At 41.3% G+C, this 23144-nt stretch overlaps 2 protein-coding genes and 1 long non-coding RNA gene across 5 annotated transcripts; 2 read left to right on the forward strand and 1 right to left on the reverse strand.

Annotated features, from left to right (window-relative positions):
• Positions 1–559: 559 nt before the first annotated feature.
• Positions 560–1499, forward strand: LOC108886983 (uncharacterized). The gene is made up of 3 exons (XR_001961523.2): positions 560–776; positions 918–1046; positions 1237–1499. It is a non-coding gene; the product is annotated as an uncharacterized LOC108886983 (long non-coding RNA).
• A 3251-nt stretch (positions 1500–4750) lies between these two features.
• Positions 4751–11062, reverse strand: necap1 (NECAP endocytosis associated 1). The gene is made up of 8 exons (XM_018682111.2): positions 10908–11062; positions 9869–9969; positions 9544–9648; positions 9322–9403; positions 8978–9086; positions 8419–8566; positions 8012–8105; positions 4751–7797 (listed from the first exon to the last, which is right to left on the reverse strand). Exons 1-8 carry the CDS (start codon positions 11000–11002, stop codon positions 7743–7745), a joined length of 789 nt encoding a protein of 262 aa, XP_018537627.1. The 5' UTR covers positions 11003–11062; the 3' UTR covers positions 4751–7742.
• Positions 11063–11897: 835 nt separating this feature from the next.
• On the forward strand, positions 11898–21505 carry epn1b (epsin 1b). 3 transcript variants are annotated; one of them, XM_018682112.2, is made up of 11 exons: positions 11898–11995; positions 12589–12736; positions 12856–12963; positions 13478–13633; positions 14706–14834; positions 15181–15301; positions 15401–15576; positions 16138–17416; positions 17745–17891; positions 18314–18475; positions 19065–21505. In XM_018682112.2, exons 3-11 carry the CDS (start codon positions 12895–12897, stop codon positions 19208–19210), a joined length of 2385 nt encoding a protein of 794 aa, XP_018537628.1. In that variant the 5' UTR covers positions 11898–11995; positions 12589–12736; positions 12856–12894; the 3' UTR covers positions 19211–21505. The 3 variants fall into 3 exon arrangements, with proteins under 3 accessions (XP_018537628.1, XP_050924842.1, XP_018537630.1); XM_051068885.1 differs by lacking the exon at positions 18314–18475; XM_018682114.2 differs by lacking the exon at positions 19065–21505 and having other exon boundaries at positions 11899–11995; positions 18271–18456.
• Positions 21506–23144: the final 1639 nt, after the last annotated feature.

The raw sequence follows: 23144 nt of genomic DNA on the forward strand, positions 1-23144 counted from the left end.
AGGATGAGGTCAGAAGGAGAGCAGGAGCAGCAGAGGATGCAGGATGCTTAACCGCTGCCCAGTCTAATAAAAACCCGGAGGAGTCGTAAATAACAAGCCGAGGTGAAAACAAAAACAAAATAACTGCTGTAGGATAAAACTACTCAGCCTGTGTAAGGATGTAAAAGCTACTCAAGCCCAGACCACCTTAAGAATATACATCTAACACAGAATCATAGAAGATGAAGTCATAGAACTGAGACATTAACCAGGTCTTTATTTCCTGTTAATTTTCCTCAGAACTGAGAGCTGATCAAACAAGATCTTCCGCTCATATTTTAGAAGTAAGTGTGCTGATAACGGCTCAGGCAGAGGATCAAATGCAGACACACGAAGACTGGAGGATGTTGTGAAGAAGCTTTACTGAGAGTAAACAGGTTTATAGGCAGATAGATGATGGTTGGTGAACTGGCAGACACTGGGAACTAAGCGGTAAATAGGGAACAAACTCAGGAACTAATACAACAACTAAAGCAGATGAACTGACAAAGGAATTTAGGAAGGACACAAGTCCAGCTTGACTGTGGAATGAGGTGCAGGTGGGCAGAGACCAGGAGACTGCAGGGCTGACGAGGAGTGGAAACAGGTGTGTGGAACTGGCCACGCAGACAGGACAAAGGGAAAGTCTGGGGATCAACAAGCCTTAGGAGAGGTAAAATGGAGCTGCGTGGGCGACAGTTCCAGATGGCTCCATAGAAAAGTTCAGGAAAGTGGCTGTGGGCTGCTCTTTAACTGAGGTGGGCAGTTAACCAGATGATACATTCGCAAAAAGAGCCAGTGAGTCCTCATCTTAAAGTCTTCTGTTCTGTAAAAACAAAGTAACAGTTTGAAAACAGCATCTCACTCTTGTGTCTGGTGTGGTTTCCTTTTCACCTCAGTGTGGTCCACCACATTGTGATCGGCTCATTACCGCCCACTGAGACCAGAGTAGAAAGCACCCTCTGGTACTTGATGGCTGGTGAGAACTGCAGTTGGTGTTTTCCACACCTTCAACAAGTGACGTGAAGGTAAAATTCATGCTTTATCAGAAGTGTTTTCACACATTACTTTTGGTTTTACTGAAGAGTGAAAGACTAACGAGGTCTTTATGGTAAAGTACGTTTGGCTTAGTGCACCAACATGTATGGCTTCACTTTAGCTCTCTATAGCTGTGTCAAATTTTGCAGTTTATTTTTATAATGTGATTTATCTTGGCAGTACTAAAGAAGTACCATGAAAGGAGAGCTGTGATCGAAGGCAGCACAGAGAGCTTAAATAGTAAATCCAGTGCTGAGAAAGCTGAGACCTCCTTTACCCCAATCCAGTCCGTCCTGTGAGGAGTTACAGCTCTACATATACAGTATCATCTACACACTCCAAACATACAGATGTGTATCATGTTTTACTCACTGAAACCTTGTAAATCCATTTTTAGTCAAGTTTATATGTGAAACCTTTTCCACATAAACTCAAACATACATGGCTGTAAAGCCAAAAACAAGGCTGGCTTCTTTAGTTCCTAAAAAGCTGACATTGTGTGGAGATACAAGGTTTTCACCCACAAGCAATAAGGTAAAAAAAAAATGTATGAACACATGTAGATATAAACCAACCCTGGGTTTAAATTGAAGACGTGTTCGGACGTGTTTTTAAGGCTAAGAGTCAAAGAGGAGATGCAGATATGTGCATTTCCTCAGACACACACCCTGACCCACCTGTCCTTGACCTCCCTGACACACACCTCCACCTAAATCATCTCATCGAGGTGTTGGTTCAGGTTTCCTCAAAAACTTCAAAACGTGATCAGGAGTGACTCTTTGACCTCTGAACCCTCCATCCCCGTCCCTGCACCCTGGTTATTCCAACAGCCCCTAAATCATCCCAACATCCAGTTCTGTGCCGAACATCAGCTCCTGGTTTGAACCAACAACTGATTCTTGACTTAATGAAGCAGAGTTAAAATAAAGAGATCATCTGTGAGGAACAACTACTCCAAGTTATCTCACAAACCACCTGGAGCCAAAACACATGAATTAGCAAGCTTGTTAAAGGGAGACAGTTTGATTATCGTATCACACTCTGGAAGCAAATCCAAGGTGGTGCTGGGGGGGACGACACCAACCGGTGGCCTGCAAACTATGTCGATCCAATCTCCTCTCCTGACATTTCACCTGATATGTTGCATTAACGCTATGTGTCTGAAGTATGCCAGGGTTGTGTAACAGTGTGTGTGAGTGTGTGTATATTTGTCTAGTCTAAGTGTGTGCGAGAAAGTGAGAAAAGAAAGGTTAGAAGTTGACAAGAGGACACATCATAAATATATCGTAGAATTTTAACACCAGTAATAAATAATAAAAGACAACATTTGAGTGAAAATACAGACATTATTAAATTGTATTATGAGATCATATATTTGAACAGTATGTTGTTCCATACAGTAACAACACACACAGTTAAATGCACATACCAAATTTAACTCAGAATAACTTTGTTGAAGTATTTGAACTTGAATGACTTGTTCACATTTTACAGTCTATAAGCACAAGTAGTTGAAGTATTTTGACAGAAATTATCCTTTAAGTTTCTGCTGTTTAGATCCATGATGGTAAATGAATGATTTACCATCTGGACCAAAAGTGACTGAGCAGCTGATGTTATCAGCCTTTCCTCTACTGTCGCTAAAAAACATATAACACCTGACTTGAACGGAACTCTGGGTTCTGCTGGCGCTGAGGTTTTCCAGCAGCACGCCAGCACACATTGGTACCTCGTTTGGTTCTGAAGGAGGCAAACAGATCTCCTGCAATGGGTACATGTTGTTTTCTGGCTGTGAGACCGTCTCCGGGCACCAGCCTTGAATTCTTCTCATCACAGCTTCGAGCCAAATAAAAAATTTACTTGTCTATTTAGTTTATGAAGTGCTGATGTTTGTAGCTTTGAAAATGTGATGCTAAGCTATGATTAGACTGTGAGCTAAGTCCTCCAGGAGTGTGTTGGTCATCTAGTCTGTCCGGGCCAGTCTGGTATGGGTCAGACAGACAGACTGACTCTGTGATCAGACCACAGTCCTTATATTTGCATCCATCAGTGAGGACATGATGCTGGTTTGATGATGTGCACTGGCGTTGCTATTTGTTCCATATATTCATGGTACTTCTGTGATCCCTAGCTAACACGCTAAGTTGCTAACATGCTGAAGACGATGCATGCATAACATCAGCATGTTAGCATACTGGAGTTAACATTTAGTCCAAACCACCACTTAAATACAGCATCACATCTTGTTTTAAAGTGTGTGATGGATCCAAAGCTTTAGTGTGCATTAAAAAGCATCAGAGATTAAAAACAATGTCACACTTCATACTTGCGCATGCAGTTATTGGAGTATCGTACAGTTTGTATTTGAGTTACGGGCTGACCATTTAAATTTGATCTCTCATTACACTGATGATCACTGAGGATGATAGATGGGAAAGTTCTGTGGAAGGGGAAACTAAATCTCAGGAGAGCACACAGGGATATCGAGTGTATTAAAAGTCTGGATTTCTCTGTAATTTATGTTTAGCTGGGGCACAGATCCACACGAATCCATCAAAATGTCACGTGTGATGGTGTTTTGGAGAGATGCGCTTCCCAGTGTGGGTTACAGAGGAGGAGGTGACCCAGATCAAAACTACACTGTCTGAAGTTCATATATAGAAGATTCAGAACAAGTCTGCACTCTTACTCTGCACAAATCTCTTTCACATGCGGAGTTCGAGCCTGCAGTCCTGTGATCATGATCATGTTCGGTGCTGTCACAACTTCAGTTCACGTGGACAAATACCAAAAGGTTAAAATGGCTCCAGAGGTGAAGACAGGTGACAAGAAAATTAGAGGAAGATGAATCGTGTTCCTGATGAAGCTCAGAGGAGGCCAGTGGTCTGTCTGTCCAGCTGTCTGTCGCTCTCTTTTTCTGACTGTCAGCAGAGCTAAAAGCTACTGCTCAATGCCGTCATGTCCCGGCCTCACGCAGTACTTCTCACTTCTGCTGTGACTGCCTCTTTCTTCCCTAGTTGGCCTCCTGCAGGCTGTACAATGTCTGGATCTCTCTCACTCATAATAGCCAGGGACAGTGGTGGGAGAAGTATTTCAGTCTTTATTTATGTAAAAGTTGCAGTAATACAATGTACTTTTTACTAATGTGAAGTGTTGTGACTGGAAAGTCGCAGATTTGATCCCAGGTGGGATGATCTCCAGCTCAGAAGCAAGAAGAACAGGCTGTGACTGAGTGTGAACAGTGTGTTAAACAGAAATGGCCTTAAACCAAGAGCAGCTGTCTTTCCTCACCACTGACTGCTGTGTGTCCAAGGCCAATTCATCACCGTCCCCCCCCATCTGACACCTCTCTGGAGGCCAGCGCCTCCCACTGACCCCGTTATGTCACACTGGTGTTTTTAATGTGTCGTCTCCTTCCTGACCTTCAGATAATAGGAATAGGAATAATACATCAAATAGCCCCATAGTCCATTTCATTACTTTAAAACTGAAGTGCATAATTTTTGTCTCCCCCTTCTGGCAGTGAGAGTAATTACACAAACACATGCTTATGATGTGTTTGTCCTCGCCTGTCATGAGTTTGTTTTTTATCAGGAGCATCAGAAACTCTCTCGTCTGCTCTAACTTAAGTTTGCAACTATCTGTGATATTGTGCAAAGTGCTTGACACATTTACATTAAGAAGTCACCACACATCCTTTGAAAGGATTTATTGCCTCTTTCTCATTAAATTGGTCATAAATCAAAAGTGTTAGTCCAGTGATTTTACAGCCAAAGTGGAATGCGTGAGAAATGGGAGACACTTTTTATATCTTAGCCAGCAATATGAGCAATGTAAACACAACATACATATCAACATATTGTGTCAGTCAGCCCTATATCTTAATGCCAATTAAATACAGTTCATGTGATTTAATCACAGCAAACCTTAAAAATCTATGCAAACAAAATGAATTCACAGTCAAATGTTTACGACAGTTCATAAGTCAAAGTCATGTAAACACAAAACACAATCAGCCAAAGCCTTAGATTAACATATCATTTGCTGCCATGAAGACATTCATCAGATGAAGTAACAATCATTAGATGTAGTTTTTCTCGCCTTCAGTCCTGAGACTGGTTTGTTCATATCTCTAACAGTGCATGTGGGTTCAGGAAAAGAGCATTTTTGTTTTCACTGAAATAAGCCACGTCATTTAGGTTCATTTATATGGGTAGAATGTCACTATCTTCTCATCTAACTCTCAGCAAAAAAAAAAAAAAAAAAAAAAAAAAAAAAATCCCAAAATGTCATACTACTCTTTTAAGTTCCAAATATTTCCTCAGATTGTCCAAATCCTCTGTCAGTACTGTGTGGGACTCATGTTGAACAGCTTCTGCATCTATAATTCCTGCATTGTCTATTAAGATTTATCTTTATCTCTATAAAACACACAGTATTTAGCACTGACTTCAGCACAGGGTTGCGTTTGCTTTCCCTAAACATTTGGCCTCTTAAAAAAATCTCACAGTTGTTTAACAAACATGAAAAAGCAGGTAAACTGAATGCATGTGCACTTCTGTAGCAATCACACTCCTTCCACTGTGTAGCAGAAAATAAATCTGTCAGTGCACTGACTGCTGTAAACATCAAGTACAATGAGATGCTTAAGTCTCCATTTTCCTCTAACATAAAACTGTGTGTACGTGGAGGAATGTTTGGGAGGTAAAGCAGGTGCAGCAACACAATTATCTTAACATTCAGCTTTAAATCTGGGTGATATTAACATTTAATGCAGAAAGTGAAGCTGAGATTTACCTGCTGACCCTCCACCAAAGAGTTTCCCTCACATTAGAGGAATGTTACTGCTTTTCAAGGCAAAGTAGGTCTTTCTGTTAAGGAGTCCTCCTGCTCTGATTCACCTCATTTATTTATTACATTATTTATTAACAGAATTTTAGAAATTGTCAAGTTAATTAGGCTGAGATGCTGTTTTCACAGAAGGTCAAAAAACTGACTGGGGTAAAGAAGGCCACTGAGTATTTAAGTAGATTTAATTTACTGCCAGCAGACAAACATCCACTGCTAAATTCAGCAGATATGATTTAAATTCTTAGCTTATTCAGTTCCTGAAAGCGCCTATTTGTAAGTTTTCTCTGCCCAGGTGTGGGTGGTGGTGATGGATGGAGCTTCAGCCATCACTGCATTTACAATGCAAGAGTTTAAAATATGACCTACGAGCAGTGCTATTTCTTTAGAGCAGCCTGGATGCTACAGTGAGTCGCTATTGGAAACTGATGAGACAGGCCAGCCAGGCCGGGGCTAACTGGTTAGCATGCTAACTTCAGTAGAAGAAAAGAATTGGCACTGTTTTCCACCCCTGGAGTTTGATGCTGAGCTCACAATGTTTCTTCTAGACTGGTGAGTAAACAGCTGTTAATGCTAACGTTAGCTATGTAGTGATAGCAAAAACGTACAAATAGCTCCTTTAATAATGTGGTAAAAGACTGTAAAATGTAAATAAATGAAAGTAAAGAATGCATGTCTGCATTTGGCTACTGATTCCAGTGTTGCAACAAAATAAACCTGCTGATAATAAGCACCCAGTAGTAAACACAAAAATGATTTTACATTGTAAACAGATATTTATAGATTTTATATGCCAGGAGGAATGTTAATTTTATCCCATATATTTCTATAAATGTATTACATTTTGTCTACCATATGTCACCTCACTTTCATGTGAGCTCAGTGATTCTAGAAACACAGTAAAATACTGTACAGTTGATAGTTCCTGATTCTTGTGGTGATAAATATGTAGACAGGTTTTTATATCCGATAAAGAGAATCTAATCTGAAGCTTTAAATCCACTTATCAGGATGTAATCAAATCACACCTTAAGCCCAACCATAGCCATTTTAAATACAGAAATTATGAGACATTTGATTTAGATTGATAAGTTTCCTCCAGCCTGAGGACTCCACAGTTCACAGTGAGAGGATGGGAATGAGCGAGTCATTTCATCCCGTGTTCAGTCTAAAAATCTTCCTTTTCTTAGTGGACATACCCGTGCAAAAGAGGTAAAAGAGCGTAATGTTTCAAACTGTATTTTAGGATTCATACTGAAACAATTAAGACAGACCACTGCTGTAATCATTAAGCAATAAGAAGGTTGATTTACAAAAGTAAAATTTAAGTGCCAATTGTGGAACATTAGAGAAAAATGGCCTCATTGGATGATTTGCACTTGATCCACAGCAGGTTACAGAAAGCAGCTGGTGACTTTTCTTGAGATGTAGTACTCTGCAGTGCCTGCAGGGAGAGCTGTTGCTGTGGCAAAAACATTTCAGATCAAAGCTAAAGCTCAGTTCAGAGAGCCATCTACTGGGGAGGCGATGCAGACACATAACAGAGGAACACCTGCTGCTCAGGACGTCACACATAGCCCTTAAATATTATCAGAAATGGCTCATATCATGTAATGGCTTTAACACATTAATGCTTCATTTCCTGTCAGGAATATTTGAAAGAACTATGACCCTTTTTGAGTGAAATGATGTTATGAATTTGTTTCTACAGCTCTGTGGTGTTTCACGCCTCTGCTTTGGGATCAGTGTGTGGGAGTTACTCTCAGTGTGATGCACAGGAAGCTACGGACACAGATGCAGGTGAGATGGAAATCACAGCCGACGTGACCGCAGATGACTCAAAACTGGATCCAGTTTGCGGTGTTCTGTGGTCGAGACGGAGGTGGAACAGAGCTGAAAACACACGACCTGATGTTAGTGTCTTTCTACATATTCTGATGACACTGTGTCAGTTATTAGAGGACACTTCCAGTGGTTTAACTACAAATTACAAATACTTTACAGTAAAGGGACACTGGTTAACTCTTCCCAGACTGGTGCACATGTGGGTGCAATATTTGGCTGTCAACATACTTCTGGCTTCTGGTATGAAATTTTAGTTATCTACCTTGCAGGAGCAGAGAAGTCTCCCCAAAGATCTGAGCTAGGGTTTGACTGAACCACAGTGTTAGAGTTACTGCTGTCCAGCTCCAACAGGCAGCCTGACAGAGAGAGAGAGAGACAATTACAGAGCTTACTGAAAGTAGCTCACAAACTGACACACATTTACTGCAGCCTGAAGCACAAAGACGTATGAGTCATTTAACAGCCACTAATTAACACAGTGACTAAGAAAATAGGTCACTCCTGTAGGTTAAAGCCGCACAAAGCAGGATTTTTTATGTGAAATACAAACACAAAGTGGGGCTGAAACAGATACGACCACATTAAATTCTGATGCACAGAGAGTGATTTACATTTAGACACAGTTTTGTGCAGGTTTAAACTACAAGACGTGCTCGTAGAGCCACCTACCTGTTGCTGTGCCTCCTGTCTGAGGCACTATGTTGTGATTGGATGAGCCTGATGAAGGAGGAGGGGCTATCTTGCCTCCAGGTGGTGGTGGGAGGAGCCCAAACCCACCTGAGCTTTGTGGGCGGGGCTTATCCCTCTTTTTACCTTGCTGGAGATGGAGAAAAGAAAAGCTAATGAGCCAACATGAGTAGATTTTCACTGTGTTTATGAGGCATATTTGAGTTTTAACCTTGTGTTTTAATTTGTTTTTGCTTATATACACATATTAAATTTTTGTACTTGTAGCATTACAACCCAGATTTTTGAACTACAGATGGACTGCACTGCTTTGGATGTCCAGTTACACTCGAGCTCCATTTATAGATTTACAGGCAAAGCATAAAGTTATTTTTAAAGAGCCTACTAAACTTGTGTCATTTATTATTTATTACGGCTACTGGCAGACTGATCCAATAATAAAACCACTGAATCTGTCCTCAGCTGTCTCAGTTTATTTAGAACACATTTTCAGAGATGAGGAAAAGCCTGATGTTTTGATGTTTGACAAACTGGTTCTCACCCCTATGTTGAGTGTGATGGTCTGTCCCTCTTTAAAGCCCAAGTCCAGTTTAGGTCCTGAATCCCCGAGCTGGGCGCTTTTACTGATTTCATTCTCCTGTTTCACCCATCTGCAGGGAGGGGGAGGCACATACACACAGCATCAGCACTGACACAGAAATAAACAATGCATCTCAGCAGTTTTCAGAACAACTATAGCATGCAGCCTACAGGCCGCTCTCGACAACAACATCTTGCTTTGACTGCTTGTACTGCAGACAGTTACAGTAAAGAAAAGGATCCCTACAAACTAGCTTTTGAAGAGTTTTCACAGTTTGACCCTAAAACCATCCGGCCTCTGCTTACTTGAAATGGTCCTGCAAAGCCACGTTAAAATCGAAGGCGTCCCCTCGGTCCCCAAAGCCAACGCCGATGAAAGCACTACGACCTGTGATGAAGAGATGAACATAAAATACCTCAAATCCACATGTTTAAAGGTTGATTTAGGGTCTTCAAACACACAGGATTGAAAAATACTTTGTAGTAGTGTGGGCCAAAAAATAATTCACAGAACTTTCTCATTCTCACCGTTGTCGTCTTGTATCCGCAGAACAAAATATCGGCTGGAGTCGCTGACCGTTTCCACTGCAACGCCGGGGTACTCCTTAACTGGAGCCTGGGCAAACAACTCACCTGCAGGACCAGAGGGCAGGTAAAACAAGGGGCAACCGCAAAGATATATAAGAGTTTTCATTCTTTTAGTTTTTACAGTCTGGGAAACCTAAAGAATGAGCAACAGACAGGGTGTTAGTTCAGCACTATCACATCACAGGGAGTCTGAGTCTGACCTCAAGTAAAAAATAAAAAAGAAAACTTAATGCAGGTTGAAGTGTAGTGAACAATGAGGCCATACCTGATACTTTATCCTCCAGTTTGATGTAGGCCACTTTGCCCTTGGCTGTGATCCTCATTCGACCAGACCAGTCTGGAGCATCCAGCTTCCAGTCAGCAGCCCTGACGATTAACGCCAACATTTTACTGCAACTAACAACTATTTTCAGTACAATTACTTTCATTATCAATTAATGAATTCATATCTTGATTAATCAGTGACTCGTTTTGTCTATAAATTTTGAAATACACCTGTTATAATCCTAAAGTAATGTCTTCAGATGTCTTGTTCTGTCTGTCCAAAGCTCAGAGATTCAAGAAAAGCATCATATCCTCATGAGAAAGACTAAACCAATCACTGATTAAGTGCTGTGGCAATTAACTAATCGATTAATCAACTAATAGCTGCAGTATTAGGTAGTACAAGTATTGTGGCTAAAGCATGGATATACACACTAACATTTACCTAATATCTCAAATGGGCCAAAATGTATACTATAGGTTTGATAATGGCTGTTTTAATAAGAATTTTATTAAATTAATGTGCTTTCTTTCCCCTCACGCCCTGTTCACACAGTGTTTACAGACTGTCACGACTGTACCAGTGATCCATCACAGGGTGAACATAAAGTTTTAATCTGAAACGATCGATCTCTCGATCAAACCTAAACGTTGCTTCTACATTCATCAGTGTGTGAGGAGGAGATCCGAGCTGTCACCCAGGCGGAGTGGGACAGTCCTGGCAAATCGCCCGTATCGACCCGGCATGATGACAAATACCCCCGTCACATCTGTGACAGCTCAACCGCTCCGAACAACAAAGCGGCACAGAAAACGCACCAAACCGTTAACCGTCGCTTTACAAAAACACCGTAAATGTATTTTAAATCTACGTGTGCTTCGGGAAAACAGAATATAAACCCAGCGCTGCCTGCTCGTACTTTGAAAGCATGTAAGTACTGACAGCGAGCAGTGAAAGTGAAATACCCGCACCGAGCGACACCGGACACCGTTACACCATATTTAACGGCGCCGTTACCGACCGACGGTTGTGTCTTTACCTGTATGCGCGGTTTGAAGCTCGCGGCGGGATGCGATAAACGTTGACATCGGGTTTAACGCACAGGATCGACTCGTACTCGCCCTCAGCCGCCATCTTGACTCAACTGTTATTGATGTGGGAGTTGTGGTTGTGACTCATTTATTCGGGTCTTCTTGCGTGTGTGTGTGTGTGCGTGTGTGTTTGTGTGAGTGTGTGTACACAGTAACCCATAAGCATCATAATAAACACTCCTTTACTCTGTCTGCATGTTTACTTATTATTTTTTATTTTATCGAAGAAATATTTATTAATTTTCCAGAGTCAGAATATAAGATACAGGACTAGTTGAAAGAAATAGGGAGAAAAATAAATAATAAATCAAATGCATCGTGAGGGGGCGTGGGTTTGCAGACAGTGTTGCCAGATTGGACTTTTTTTCCCTGTAATTAGGCAAGTAAAAATTATTTTGGCTGGTTCTGTCAGTCAAATCTGCTATCACTGATCATCAAAACTCAGTCAAATCGTAACACAAAAACATAATGCATTTTTAAATAAAATTCAGTGTGACTTGTTTACTATGTTTTCTTATAAATATACATATCTATCGTGAATTAACATCAAGTAAATCCACCTGGAAACCATAGGGGTAAGGGCTTCAGAACTTGCTTGAGAATCATCATGTTTTTAAGTTTTCTTCAGTTTTAAAGTAATTCCTTGTTAACTGTTAGTACATTTAATCATACATAGAAAAGAGTTGCTGTTAATAGTGAATTCGGCGTACTTTTACAATGTAAACAAATAATATAATATATAATAAATAAAAAACGGGACTCCGTTTATCACTCACTGACTCTGAGTCCATGGCAACATACCTCCTGTAAAAGTTACACGTTCGTATTATTATTACTAATATCGAAAATAGCTGTCTGGGAAAAGGCCTTTTAATTATAATTATATGTATGTCGATCTGTGCGGGTTCTCGGCTCTGATTTGGGTACTTAATGTCAGTCAAATCTGGCAACATCGCTTGCAGGTGCTGAAAACTGCGGAAGCGGAAACCGTCGCGTCGTGTCGTCTCCTCGAAGGTTCCTGAAGATCCACTCGGGGGTTAGTGCTTTATTTTTCCTCTAAACACGCATTTGTAACACGCAAAGATACACGGGGTCAGTGGGGGTCATTTTGAATTAAAAGCAGCGACATTTTCTCGAGATGTAACCCTTCAATCGGTCGCTAAAGTCTGATACTTAAGCTGATTCTTGCTGGCTTGACATCAGCGCTCGGCCGTTAGCCATATTGACGGCTGCTGGCCGTCTTCAGTCGCTCTCCGAGGTCCTGAAAACACGATGGGTGACTCCTGACAGATACACTATTCATAAGCATATCGACTTAGAGTTGATATATCTGTCAGTGAATGTCCTCCTGCTCTATAATTGAGATTTTAGCTCATATTTTCTCACACTAGCCACAGGATGCTGGCTGCTAACTAGCTTGTAGCTTAGCCACATAGCTAAACCAGATGAAGATCTATGCTTGTCGCAGTTATTTTGACAAACTGACACACGGACACAAGCTGTCTCTTCTCTACCTCCACCTATACTCCAGCTTTGCAGGCACACATTCATACTAGTGTGCTTGCTCTTGTCAGTCAGTGCCAGGCCTTGTCTCAGCTCTTTTTTATGTTGACTGCTTCCTCCCTGCAGCGCTGGGATCTGGTTTCTAACATCCTGAGAAAAGCCAATGCAGTCAGGGGGAAGAGAGACCAGCAGGATGAATGCTCACTGAGCCAGCAGCTGTACACAGGCAACTTAAAAACTAGACTTTGACAGCACAGCCAAGCTTTACAAAAAGGTATGAGAGTTTATATGCGCATGTGTTTATTGATGTTAGATCTGTGGATCTTTCTAGTCCAGGTCTGCCTGCCAATTCTTTGAGCATGCAGCATTGTTAACAAGTTTTCTTTGAATCAGATCACGGTGGTTTGATTCCCCACCTCCCCCTCAGACACCATGACGTCCTCTATGCTCCGGCGACAACTGAAAAACCTGGTCCAGAACTACTCTGAGGCTGAGGTCAAGGTAAGAGAATTTATTGTGTAAATGTATTGTGCATCATTTTAACAACAGTTGTGTGACATATTTGTTAGCATCTTGACCAAAGTCTGTATACAGTTCTGTGGTTTGAAACAACTGCTCTCTGATTAACATGAAAGAATAGACAAAGAGGTTAAAGGTCAACAGGACAAACCGCTAGTTAAAAGTTTAAAAAGTTTTAAGACTGAAACCAAACTTCTTATGTCCCAGTGAGATATTCTCATGAGTCCTGAACATGAGGCTTTTTACCTCAGGGAAAGGGGATGAATGTCTCACTAAAATGCTGATCTGACTAATATCCTAGCAGAACTGATTACAGGTCATTTTAATGAAAGGAGATGCTAGCAGGGAGAATCCACTACTTCGCTGCCAATCCCTCAATGTCCAGCCATCAGCTTTCTATTCATAAGTTGACTCTCTCCAGCTTTAAGCTGTCACTGCCGTACACTTCTTGTAGCTGCATTAAACTCTGTCTGTTCTCACTTTGCTTCTTTTGCAGGTGAGAGAGGCCACATCTAATGATCCATGGGGCCCATCCAGCTCTCAGATGGCTGACATCTCCGACCTGACCTACAATGTGGTGGCCTGCAACGAGATTATGACCATGCTGTGGAAACGCCTGAAAGACGACAAGAACTGGAGACACATCCACAAGGTGAGGAACAGGAGGGGGAGGGTAACACTGGAGAACATAAACACCCACTACTTCGTATTCACACCACAGTTTAACAGCCATTTTACAGTCATTACTGTGGATGTGATATTATCTTTGAAATGTCAGTGTATTCATAGAAACAGGACATATTCAGATATACTTATTGTCCATGTTTTACAATTACCCAGCATTACATATATGGTCTAGGAGTGTTTGGTGCTGAGGCTGTCAATAACCAGCATTTTTACACTGACATTCAGTACTCATGTCAAAGTACTGTATGTTTCTACAGACTCGTCTTTTGTGTACATATCACAGATGTAAACCCAGACTAATTTTTTTTAGCATTAGCAGCTTAGATGGGAAAAAAATTGGCTTCATAAAGAAAGACGTATTCAGTAGAATGCATTAGTGAACCGTAATATGAGCACATTAAGCAGAGAAATAAAATTTTCTCAGCTGTAGTCAGGGAGGATCACATCTGAAGGTGAAGGACACTGGCCAATGTCCAGTAAGTAATAAGAGCTTTGTATCAACCTGCTGTGTCTGTATAACCCTGCAGACATCTTTAATACAGTAGCCATCTTAATTTCATCAGTTCTCTTGATTCAGAATTAAATGTCATCTGTACAGGGTTGTACAAAGATTCAGATCTAACTTTGTGTATTGTTGACCAGTCCAGCAGCAGTTAAATTGTCAGAGCTCAGCTGAAATTTATTGATGTGTATCACAGCCACAGCAAAAGCTTTCCCTGTTCCATCACATCACATGACTAATTTATCTATCTTATTAAAGATGTAAACCGCATGACTGCATCTGCTTTGAATTTAGTGACTGCACTGGTATAGATTCTTAACATTGTGTGTTTTGAAGCTTTCACAATCTGTTTTCTCTTGTCTACTGAATCTGTGACTTTACACAGAGGTTTTGTTTTGTTCCTTTCATTGTTGTATAATTTCCCAATCAAGAGATAAGCAAAAAAACTGTTGAACTCTGTATGAATATATATTGTCAGCCATATTTATATTTGTTTCACATAAATTTGCCTGTTGCTATGCCTTTTTCATACTAGTCCCTGACACTGCTGGAGTACCTGTTAAAGACCGGTGACGATCGCGTGCTTCTGAAAATGAAAGACAACATCTACATCGTCAAAGCCCTCACAGAGTACCGCTTTGTAGAAAAAGATGGGAAAGATCAGGTGATACATGCGTCCTGATAATATACAAAGCATGCAACCTTTTAGTGTGCATTAAAATGGCTGCATGCTTTGCATTACGGTTATCTATTATTGACACTATAATATCTATGTTCTCATACTCCTTTTAACCTTTAAGCCAGGTTCATAATTGAAGAATCAGACCAAGTTCAACATAGGTTCTGTTTGAGATGGTGCTTGTCACTTACAGACTTGACTACATTCAGAGGGCTCAAGTCATACTCAAATTATCTGCAACTTGACCTCTAAAATTTGGGCTCAGGGCTTCAGGCTTGTTCTCAAATGGTCAGAGCCAAATCAAAGTCTAATGCAAGTATATCTGTCCCAGGGTGTGAATGTGAGAGAGAAGGCTAAGGTCGTCCTTGTTCTAATGGAGGATGACGAGAAACTAAAGGAGGAAAGAGATTTTGCCGTCAAGACCAGAGAGAAGACGTCGAAAGGTTCTGCTGGTGAGCCTTTCAAGTAGTATCACTGCTAAACATTCACAGTTTTAGTAAAATTGTCTGTGTCTTTCACACTTTCTCTCTCTTTTTCATCCTTTTAACCAGCCTCATCCTCGGATGCCACCAAGGATCCTAACTACAAGCCGTGCTATGTTCCCGGAGCCACAGGGCTGCCATCCTTAGACAACATACCCTCAGTGGCTGACTTGACTGCCTCTTTCGCGGCCCGCAAAGAGGAACGGCTAAAACAGGAAGCTGAGAAGAAAGAAGCAGAGAGAAGGGTGAGTATATGGCGAATAGAGCGCTCATCTATGGTGGACGGAATAGTACCAACACCAGACCTGTTTTTAACATGTTTCTGTGTACCCCACCTTTGTATTCATTCACAGTAATTTTTGCTCTTCCATGTTCTGCTTCAACCATGCCTGTTAGGGAAACCAACACTGATATGTAGTGTATCAGAAAAAAAGTACATGTACTTTGTAACAGGATGGTAGAGTATTGTTAGACATTATTTGGTAAATGAAAGGCTCAAATGGCACTGTATCCATTTCACCTATCTTACACAGAACACAAAAATTTATGCTAAGTTTGAGTCAAACAATAAAACATCTCTAACAAGATAATACAAAAAAGTTGTTCACACAACGTCAGTCAAAAAAGAAGCAATCAAAGAAGGCTCCCATTAAGTCTTTGAAATTACTTGTCTTAGGTGAGATGTGCCAAACAGGTGTGGGGATATTTATGATTTCCAAATACTGTAGGACAGGTACCAGGTGCAACTGATTATGATCAATAAGTCTTTATGCTTACTTTACCCATTTGTTACTTTAATATCCTAGGCTAAGATGAGTGAAGATGAGCTGAAATGGGAGGATGCAGGCAAAAGGACTGATGTTAAAGTTGATGTTTGGGGAGGAGAAAAGGCAGAGGAGGAGGAGAAGCTAGGTCCATGGGGAGCCCCCAAAGAACCTAAAGAGGCCACAGATCCATGGGGCACACCCACAAGACCTGATACAACTGACACAGCAGCTAGCAGTGATCCTTGGGGGGCTCCAGCCACAGCTGATGAAGATCCATTTGCTGCATCTAAAACGGATGAAGATCCATTTGCGGCACCAAAGAATGGAGAAGATCCTTTTTCAGCACCAAAAGATGGACCCGATCCATTTAGTGCATCAAAAGATGACCCTTTCAATGCCCCAAAAGACAGTTCAGACCCCTTCAGTGCACCCAAAGACAAAGAGGATCCATTTGCTGCTCCAAAAGATAAACCAGATCCCTTTAGTTCGTCTAACAATGATCCATTTAATACACCCAAAAATGATCCATTCAGTGCTCCAAAGGATGATCCTTTCAACACCCCAAAAGATGACCCATTTAATACCCCAAAAGATGATCCTTTTAATGCTCCAAAAGACGATCCTTTTAATGCTCCAAAAGACGATCCTTTTAATGCTCCAAAAGATGACCCATTCAGTTCCCCAAAAGATGATCCCTTCACTGCACCAGCATCAACACCCCCTAAAGAAGACCCATTTGCAGCACCAGCATCATCAAAGGATGATCCATTCGCTCCTCCCACAACACCACCTAAAGAAGATCCTTTCTCGGCCGCAACTAAACCTGCTCAAGGTGACCCTTTTGCTGCACCAACAACACCACCCAAAGAGGATCCTTTCTCGGCACCAGAAGATGATCCCTTTGTTGCTCCAACAACACCTCCTAAAGATGATCCCTTCACTGCACCAACAACACCACCCAAAGAGGACCCTTTTTCTGCACCATCCAAACCCACAAAAGAGGATCCCTTTGCTGCACCAACAACACCACCTAAAGAGGATCCATTCGCAGGGCCATCCAGTGCACCAAAAGATGACACCTCTGATCCCTTCAGTGCTCCTCCAGCGACATCGCCCCAAGGCGGTGCAGATGCGTGGGGAGCCCCTGCCAGCTCTCCACCTGCCGACGGGTCAGATCCCTGGGGGACACCATCAGCACCAACGGAAACGAAGGGTGGCGATCCCTGGGGAAATGGAGCAAGCGCCTCTTCACCCACTGATAATTCTGATCCATTTGGGGATGCATCTAAACCGGACAATGACCCATGGGGAGTCCCAGGTAAGAAGCAAACAGATAAATGCTCTCAGATTTATTCTTAGAACCTTGGGATATATTTATGTGATGAAATATTCAAAACTCAAGATTCACTTAGCATATAACTGTGTCTTCAGTGAGTGGACTTCCTGAGGTTTCATCACAGAACTTCTGTGATAATTCATGTAGGGGGTCATAATATGACCGGATGGAAGATGTCAGGAAATTAGTCTTATGTGTAGAATGTTGTATCACAAAAATAACAAAGCTATTAGACTTAAATCTGGGTCTTACCTGTATATTACTTTTGTGTCCTGTTTACTTTTGTGCCCTGCTCTATTTACCCTCTCAGCTTCAGCTCCAGCCAGTACAGATGACGCCTGGGGTGCACCTGCTGCACCCTCAGACTCCTCTCCACCTAGTGACCCTTTTGGAGACGGAGCATCTAAAACCAATGATCCCTGGGGTGCGCCAAGTGATGCAACTAGCAATGCTACAGGTAAAACGCACCCCACACTCTGAACTGATTTTTGTGATCCTTCCATTACTCCTGAGAGTAAATCCTCATTGTCCGCTTTATATTCAGCAATAAAATGCTCCACTCTGATTAAATCTAATCTGCTAAAACTTCTGTTTGTGTTTAATCAGTAGGAGTCTATGCCAGCTGCTTAGCGCTCGGCTGAGAATGGTGACTAAAACTGTGTGTAGTTATGTGTGGATATACCCCTCTTTTGTGTACATTTAAACCTGTGACCATTTCCTCCATTTTCTCCATTTCACCTCCATCTTCCCATCAGCCAGCAGTCGGCTAACAATCTTAATCAATTAACCTTCTCTTCCGCTTTGCTCTCTCTTCCTCCCTGACCTGTCCCCTAAAGAAAACACCTTTTAGAGTAGAACTGGACCTGTATTTTATTGCAGGAAAGCGAACAGCACACGAAGAGGAGATATATAGAAAGACAGCTTCGTTCTTGGGCTCGGCGGGGGCGTCGCTTGTTGACTTGGACGATCTATTTTCTTCTAACCCCAAACCCAAACAGCACCCCCTCCCCAACACACTTGCCGCCCAGACACAAGCCGTTGGTAAGGACAGAAAAAAAGCTTCACTCTGTGTGAAATTACCATTTTGGACAAAGACTTCATGTGGAACTATTTGTTGTGCGCTTGATTCAAATGGATGCATGATCAACCTCCAAGACTGACAACTCACTGAGATACTAACCATCAGTCACTCCCGGTGATGTTAAAATGCATTCCACTACTGTTCAGCTGAAGTCTTAAGTCCAGAAAGAGACTGAGAGAGAGAGAGAGACTGAGAGAGAGAGAGGGGGGTGGGGACAGCATGACTGACAAATAAATATTTATCAATAGGTTTGTATGGAAAAGCTTATTGTGATTATGTGTTTTGCCTTCCCACCCCTCCCCTGTGGTCTTGCTGTAGTGTATAGATGTTGTTATGTATGTGTATGTATGTGTGTGTGTGTGTGTGTAAGCATTGGTGACCTACTGACGTTACCCTGTATAGACTCTAGTGTATATTAACCAGCAGATATATAACTCTTCTCACCCCTCTCTCTGCTCTGCTCTTCTCTGGTGCATTTTCTCTTTGCTGGAATACTTTGAACTCTGTGTCCCTCTCTCCCTCCATCCTCCCATTACTTCCATTTCCCAGGCGCTTTCAAAGCCAGGGGCCCTGTGGTCAGATCAGGGGCTGTTGCAGGGGTATCCCTTCCTGAATCATCAGCCCTACTTGGCAGTCCTTTTGGTTCCACCCTTACACCCTCCCATGGTGCACCTCTGAATTTTTGGAGCTGTTAATCCTTCCAGTGAAACCCCTGTTTTTCAGCTACCACCCCACACTATGGGAGTGTCTTATTCTGGCTTCAGTATGCTTCAGGCAGCTCAGGTGGCTCCAGAAACTGGAATAGCGCAACCTGTGTCTGTGGGAGGGAGTTCACAAGTGGGACTTAACATGAACCCCCCCTGTGGAGGAACGGGAATGGTGCAGACTGGATATCCAGTGGGCAATCCTTTGGCAGACCCCCTTTTCTTGGGAACAGGAAGGGGCCAGTCCACTTTCTTTGGAGGGAATCTCCAAGCAAAAGTTGGTCACTTGGGAGGATCCACTCCACAGGCTGAGGGTGGAGTCCCACTGCAGAACAACAATCCATTCCTGTTCTGATAACTTGACGTGTTAAATCTCTTTCAACCATCCAAATTGAAAAGGATGTTTGGTTTGGATCTTTGGACAGTTAGAGTAGCACACAGGGTAGTTTCACATGTTTTAGCCTTCTTAAAGTGTATATTTCATCATCATCATCATCACCATTATTTATAAGCCATAAGATTACAGAGCACATTGTGTGTACTGTACAGGTAGCCACTGGTTTCTGTAATCTTCATCATGTTGTGAAACTTGTTTGAGAAAGATTTTTCATCACAAAAAATACTTCAACACTCATCATGCAGATTTTACAGGGACAACTGTGACAAATGTTCAGCGCCTGAATTTCAAGGCCCAGATGTCAGAGTGTCCTTGAATGCACCAAGGAGGGAGCATCAGAAATGACAGTGATTCACTTGCAAGAATCCGCTGCTTGGCAGTGGTAAATGCACAAACACAACTTTAAGGGCAAAAACATGCAAAACCACTTTTTGATGCTTTAACAAAACCCCTCAGCTGACACTTCCCCTTCAGCCCCTGAAATCTGAATAAGTCCAAGTAATATAACAGCCATGGATTCAATGTATACAGATTCATATATAAACAGAACAATATGTGTGTGTAAAACTGTGTACTTCTTACTTGAATCAAATCTATTGAATCAGCCAGTTGATTTTTTTTTCATGCACATGCCTGAGAAGCAGAGAGCACCTGAGTGTGTGTGTCTGTGTTTGAATGTTGTAGTCTGTGACTGGACCTGTAAAACATTAACAGAATTGATCTGGGAAATACGTCACTGTAGGTTTTCACTCAGTGTGCATGTGTTTGTACAAGGCAGAGTGTGTGTGTGTGTGTGACATGTATGCACGCAGTGTGTGTGTGTACAGTATATATTGTGCTGATGTAAATAGTGGAAGTAATCACAGATAAACCTTGAAGTATACTGTATATCAGAGTGTTAAAATCATGAGTAACTATTTATTGATCTATTTATTGATTGATTTATTGCTTGAATATTTATGATGCAGCAATGGCCTCCAACAAAGACAAGTTCAGGTAAACTTTGATCACAGTGTCATTATCAGAGGTTGACCTGATGGTGTTGATCACATGTGATGTCAGGCATGATTGGCTTTATTCTGATTGGCTGTGCAAGCACTGCACGATAAATCAACTCAGTAACCAATGGTGGCTTTATCTTCTTTGTTTAGGTTTGTTGTCGTTTTAGATTCATTGTGTAACTGAACATGTCCTCTCTTCATCCCCTGCCATTAGACAAGAAGCAGATGTGTATAATTGTATGACGTTTAGCTGCAGCGTTGGCTAAATAAAAACCGAATTTGAACATATCAACCTGCATGCTGTCTGAGCAGATCCTCCTCTGTGAGCATATGTGTGTGTCATCTGCTTGGTGTGTGAGTGATTACTGGAATATTTCGACACACACCTGTACAAGAACGTAAATATGTATAATAAAAGGCTCCACTTTACCTGTTCAGCATCTCTTTATGTAGCTCTTACAGACAGCTGCTTCCTGGCAGCTGCAGGTTTTGAGACGTTTTGACTTTGAAAACAGTAGCAGGATTAATGGTAGTTTAATGAGATCATGGTTCAGTGAATCTAAGCCACCCTGAAAGCAGACATGAACAGTGGCTTTTAATAGGTCACATGGTTCTGAATTGTTCTTTGTGTTTCATGGGCCTGTACATGTCCTTCATGTATTTTTGACTCCTAGTAATGTGAACTTTGGTGGGAAACTGGACATTAGACAGGAGTTCCAGTCGAGGATGAGAGTAGAAAAAACTAGTTCATAACACCGTATTATTATTTCTCAAATTTAATTTTGTATGAAATGAATTTATTTTGCTCTGTATTTAAATTTAAAGTTGTGTTGTAAACTGTGACAGTATACAGTACATTTGAGAAATAAAATGATATGAAATATAAAATGGTGAAGTGATTCACTTACTATTCTGTCTTTTCAACACTGCAGCCTTTTTCTGTGTATCTGTTTTTCTCTCTAAAGATTACATCAAATCTAAAATATCAAATTTATTTCTTTTAGCCCAGCTTAGCCTTCTGTAAAGAACTTGCTTACAGTCACCACAAGAGGGCCATAAATACACAGTTATAGTCACCATATTCCAGTAACTTTATATGAAACACTTCATGCCTCTGTAATTTATTATTAATTTGACATACAGCATCATTTTTTAACGCTCAATGGAAAGAAATTCAGTTGAGGTGCCCTAAAAATGTATGACTGATACATTGAAGGGTTTCTCAACTTCTTTGTGCAGGTTCTCTTTTCAAAAATGTCTTTTGCTGATTGTTACTTGTGTGTTTAACCTTCACTGTGCAGAGTGATGTGTGTGCAGAGCTAAAGGATGAAAGTTTTTCCATCTCAGTTGTAGATGTGAATGTACAAGCAGGAATTTGGACGTCATATATACAGGGGCGGTGCAGTGGTGCTCCTTGGCGTCGACTCTACAGGTCTCTGAACTGTACTGGAGGGATTAACACCATTGTTAAGAAAGATATTCCCTCATTAGGAGTTCAATTGAGGTTTGGATTCGAGGGCCATAGCATATGATTCACATTATTCATACACTGTGGATGTTTCAGTCAGGGAGAAGGGATAGATGTGCTTTTTTACCAGCTCACTGAGCTTTGTTTATTTGACCATTTTGGTTGTTCATTCATTTATTTCCTGATTAATTATAAGAGCAAGGGGAGTGGAGTCAGGTTAGGCCATTACAGAATTTGTTGACAAGAGGAGGAGATGTAGGATTGACTGTTGAGCCGGATCTGTTGAGTCTCCTCATTCATGGAGAGAGAGAGGGCTTAGTGTCTAAAAACAGAAGGGGGGAGATTGGGAATTTTACAGTTGTTCATCAGCATGTGTTACATTAGGACACGATGGTCAGTTGAGTCCTTGCGTTGCCTTTTTTTTTTTTTACACAAGCAAGTCAGATTGAACCGAAAAGTTCCTATTTTTAAAGCAATGTAGCAGAAACAAGAGTTCAAAAGAGTTTTTCTTTAAAATGTATTGCGATGTTTTTTCACCTGGTCCATCTTTTGTTGCAGATTAAGTGATTAAAACTCTGTAGACTGTCAAAAGCAAAAGAAACTTACACTGTGTGTCACAGTACAAAAGGTAAGATCCAATAGCAACACAGAGGTGGTATTTTTAATATGTGGATGAGGACTGACTGCTGATTGAAGAGTTTCACACAGGTGCATTAGAGATTCATAATTAAGCAAGTGATTTAGATCAGCTGTCAGTAGATGTTTTCCTCAGAGCTCAGGGTCGTTCTATCAGAGCTGTGTCAACTGCTTTGAAAAAAGGTGTTAAAACATTTGCAAGAGAAGACTTGTGTTGTTATAAAAAGGTGATGATGATCCCAGTTTCATTAAACATGTGTTAGCAATTGAGAATAATGCTAATTTGTTTGTGTTTTCTTAGGTTGCACCAACCACAGTGTTTGTGGTCTAAAAGGTGCATGACATCCAGAACTGAAAACTCACAGACACATTTTGATTTCCACACTCAAGAGAAAATAACACTTGAACATCCTGGCACTACAT

This window comes from Lates calcarifer, linkage group LG3 (assembly GCF_001640805.2).
Source record: "Lates calcarifer isolate ASB-BC8 linkage group LG3, TLL_Latcal_v3, whole genome shotgun sequence".
NCBI classification, from domain to species: Eukaryota; Metazoa; Chordata; class Actinopteri; family Centropomidae; genus Lates; species Lates calcarifer.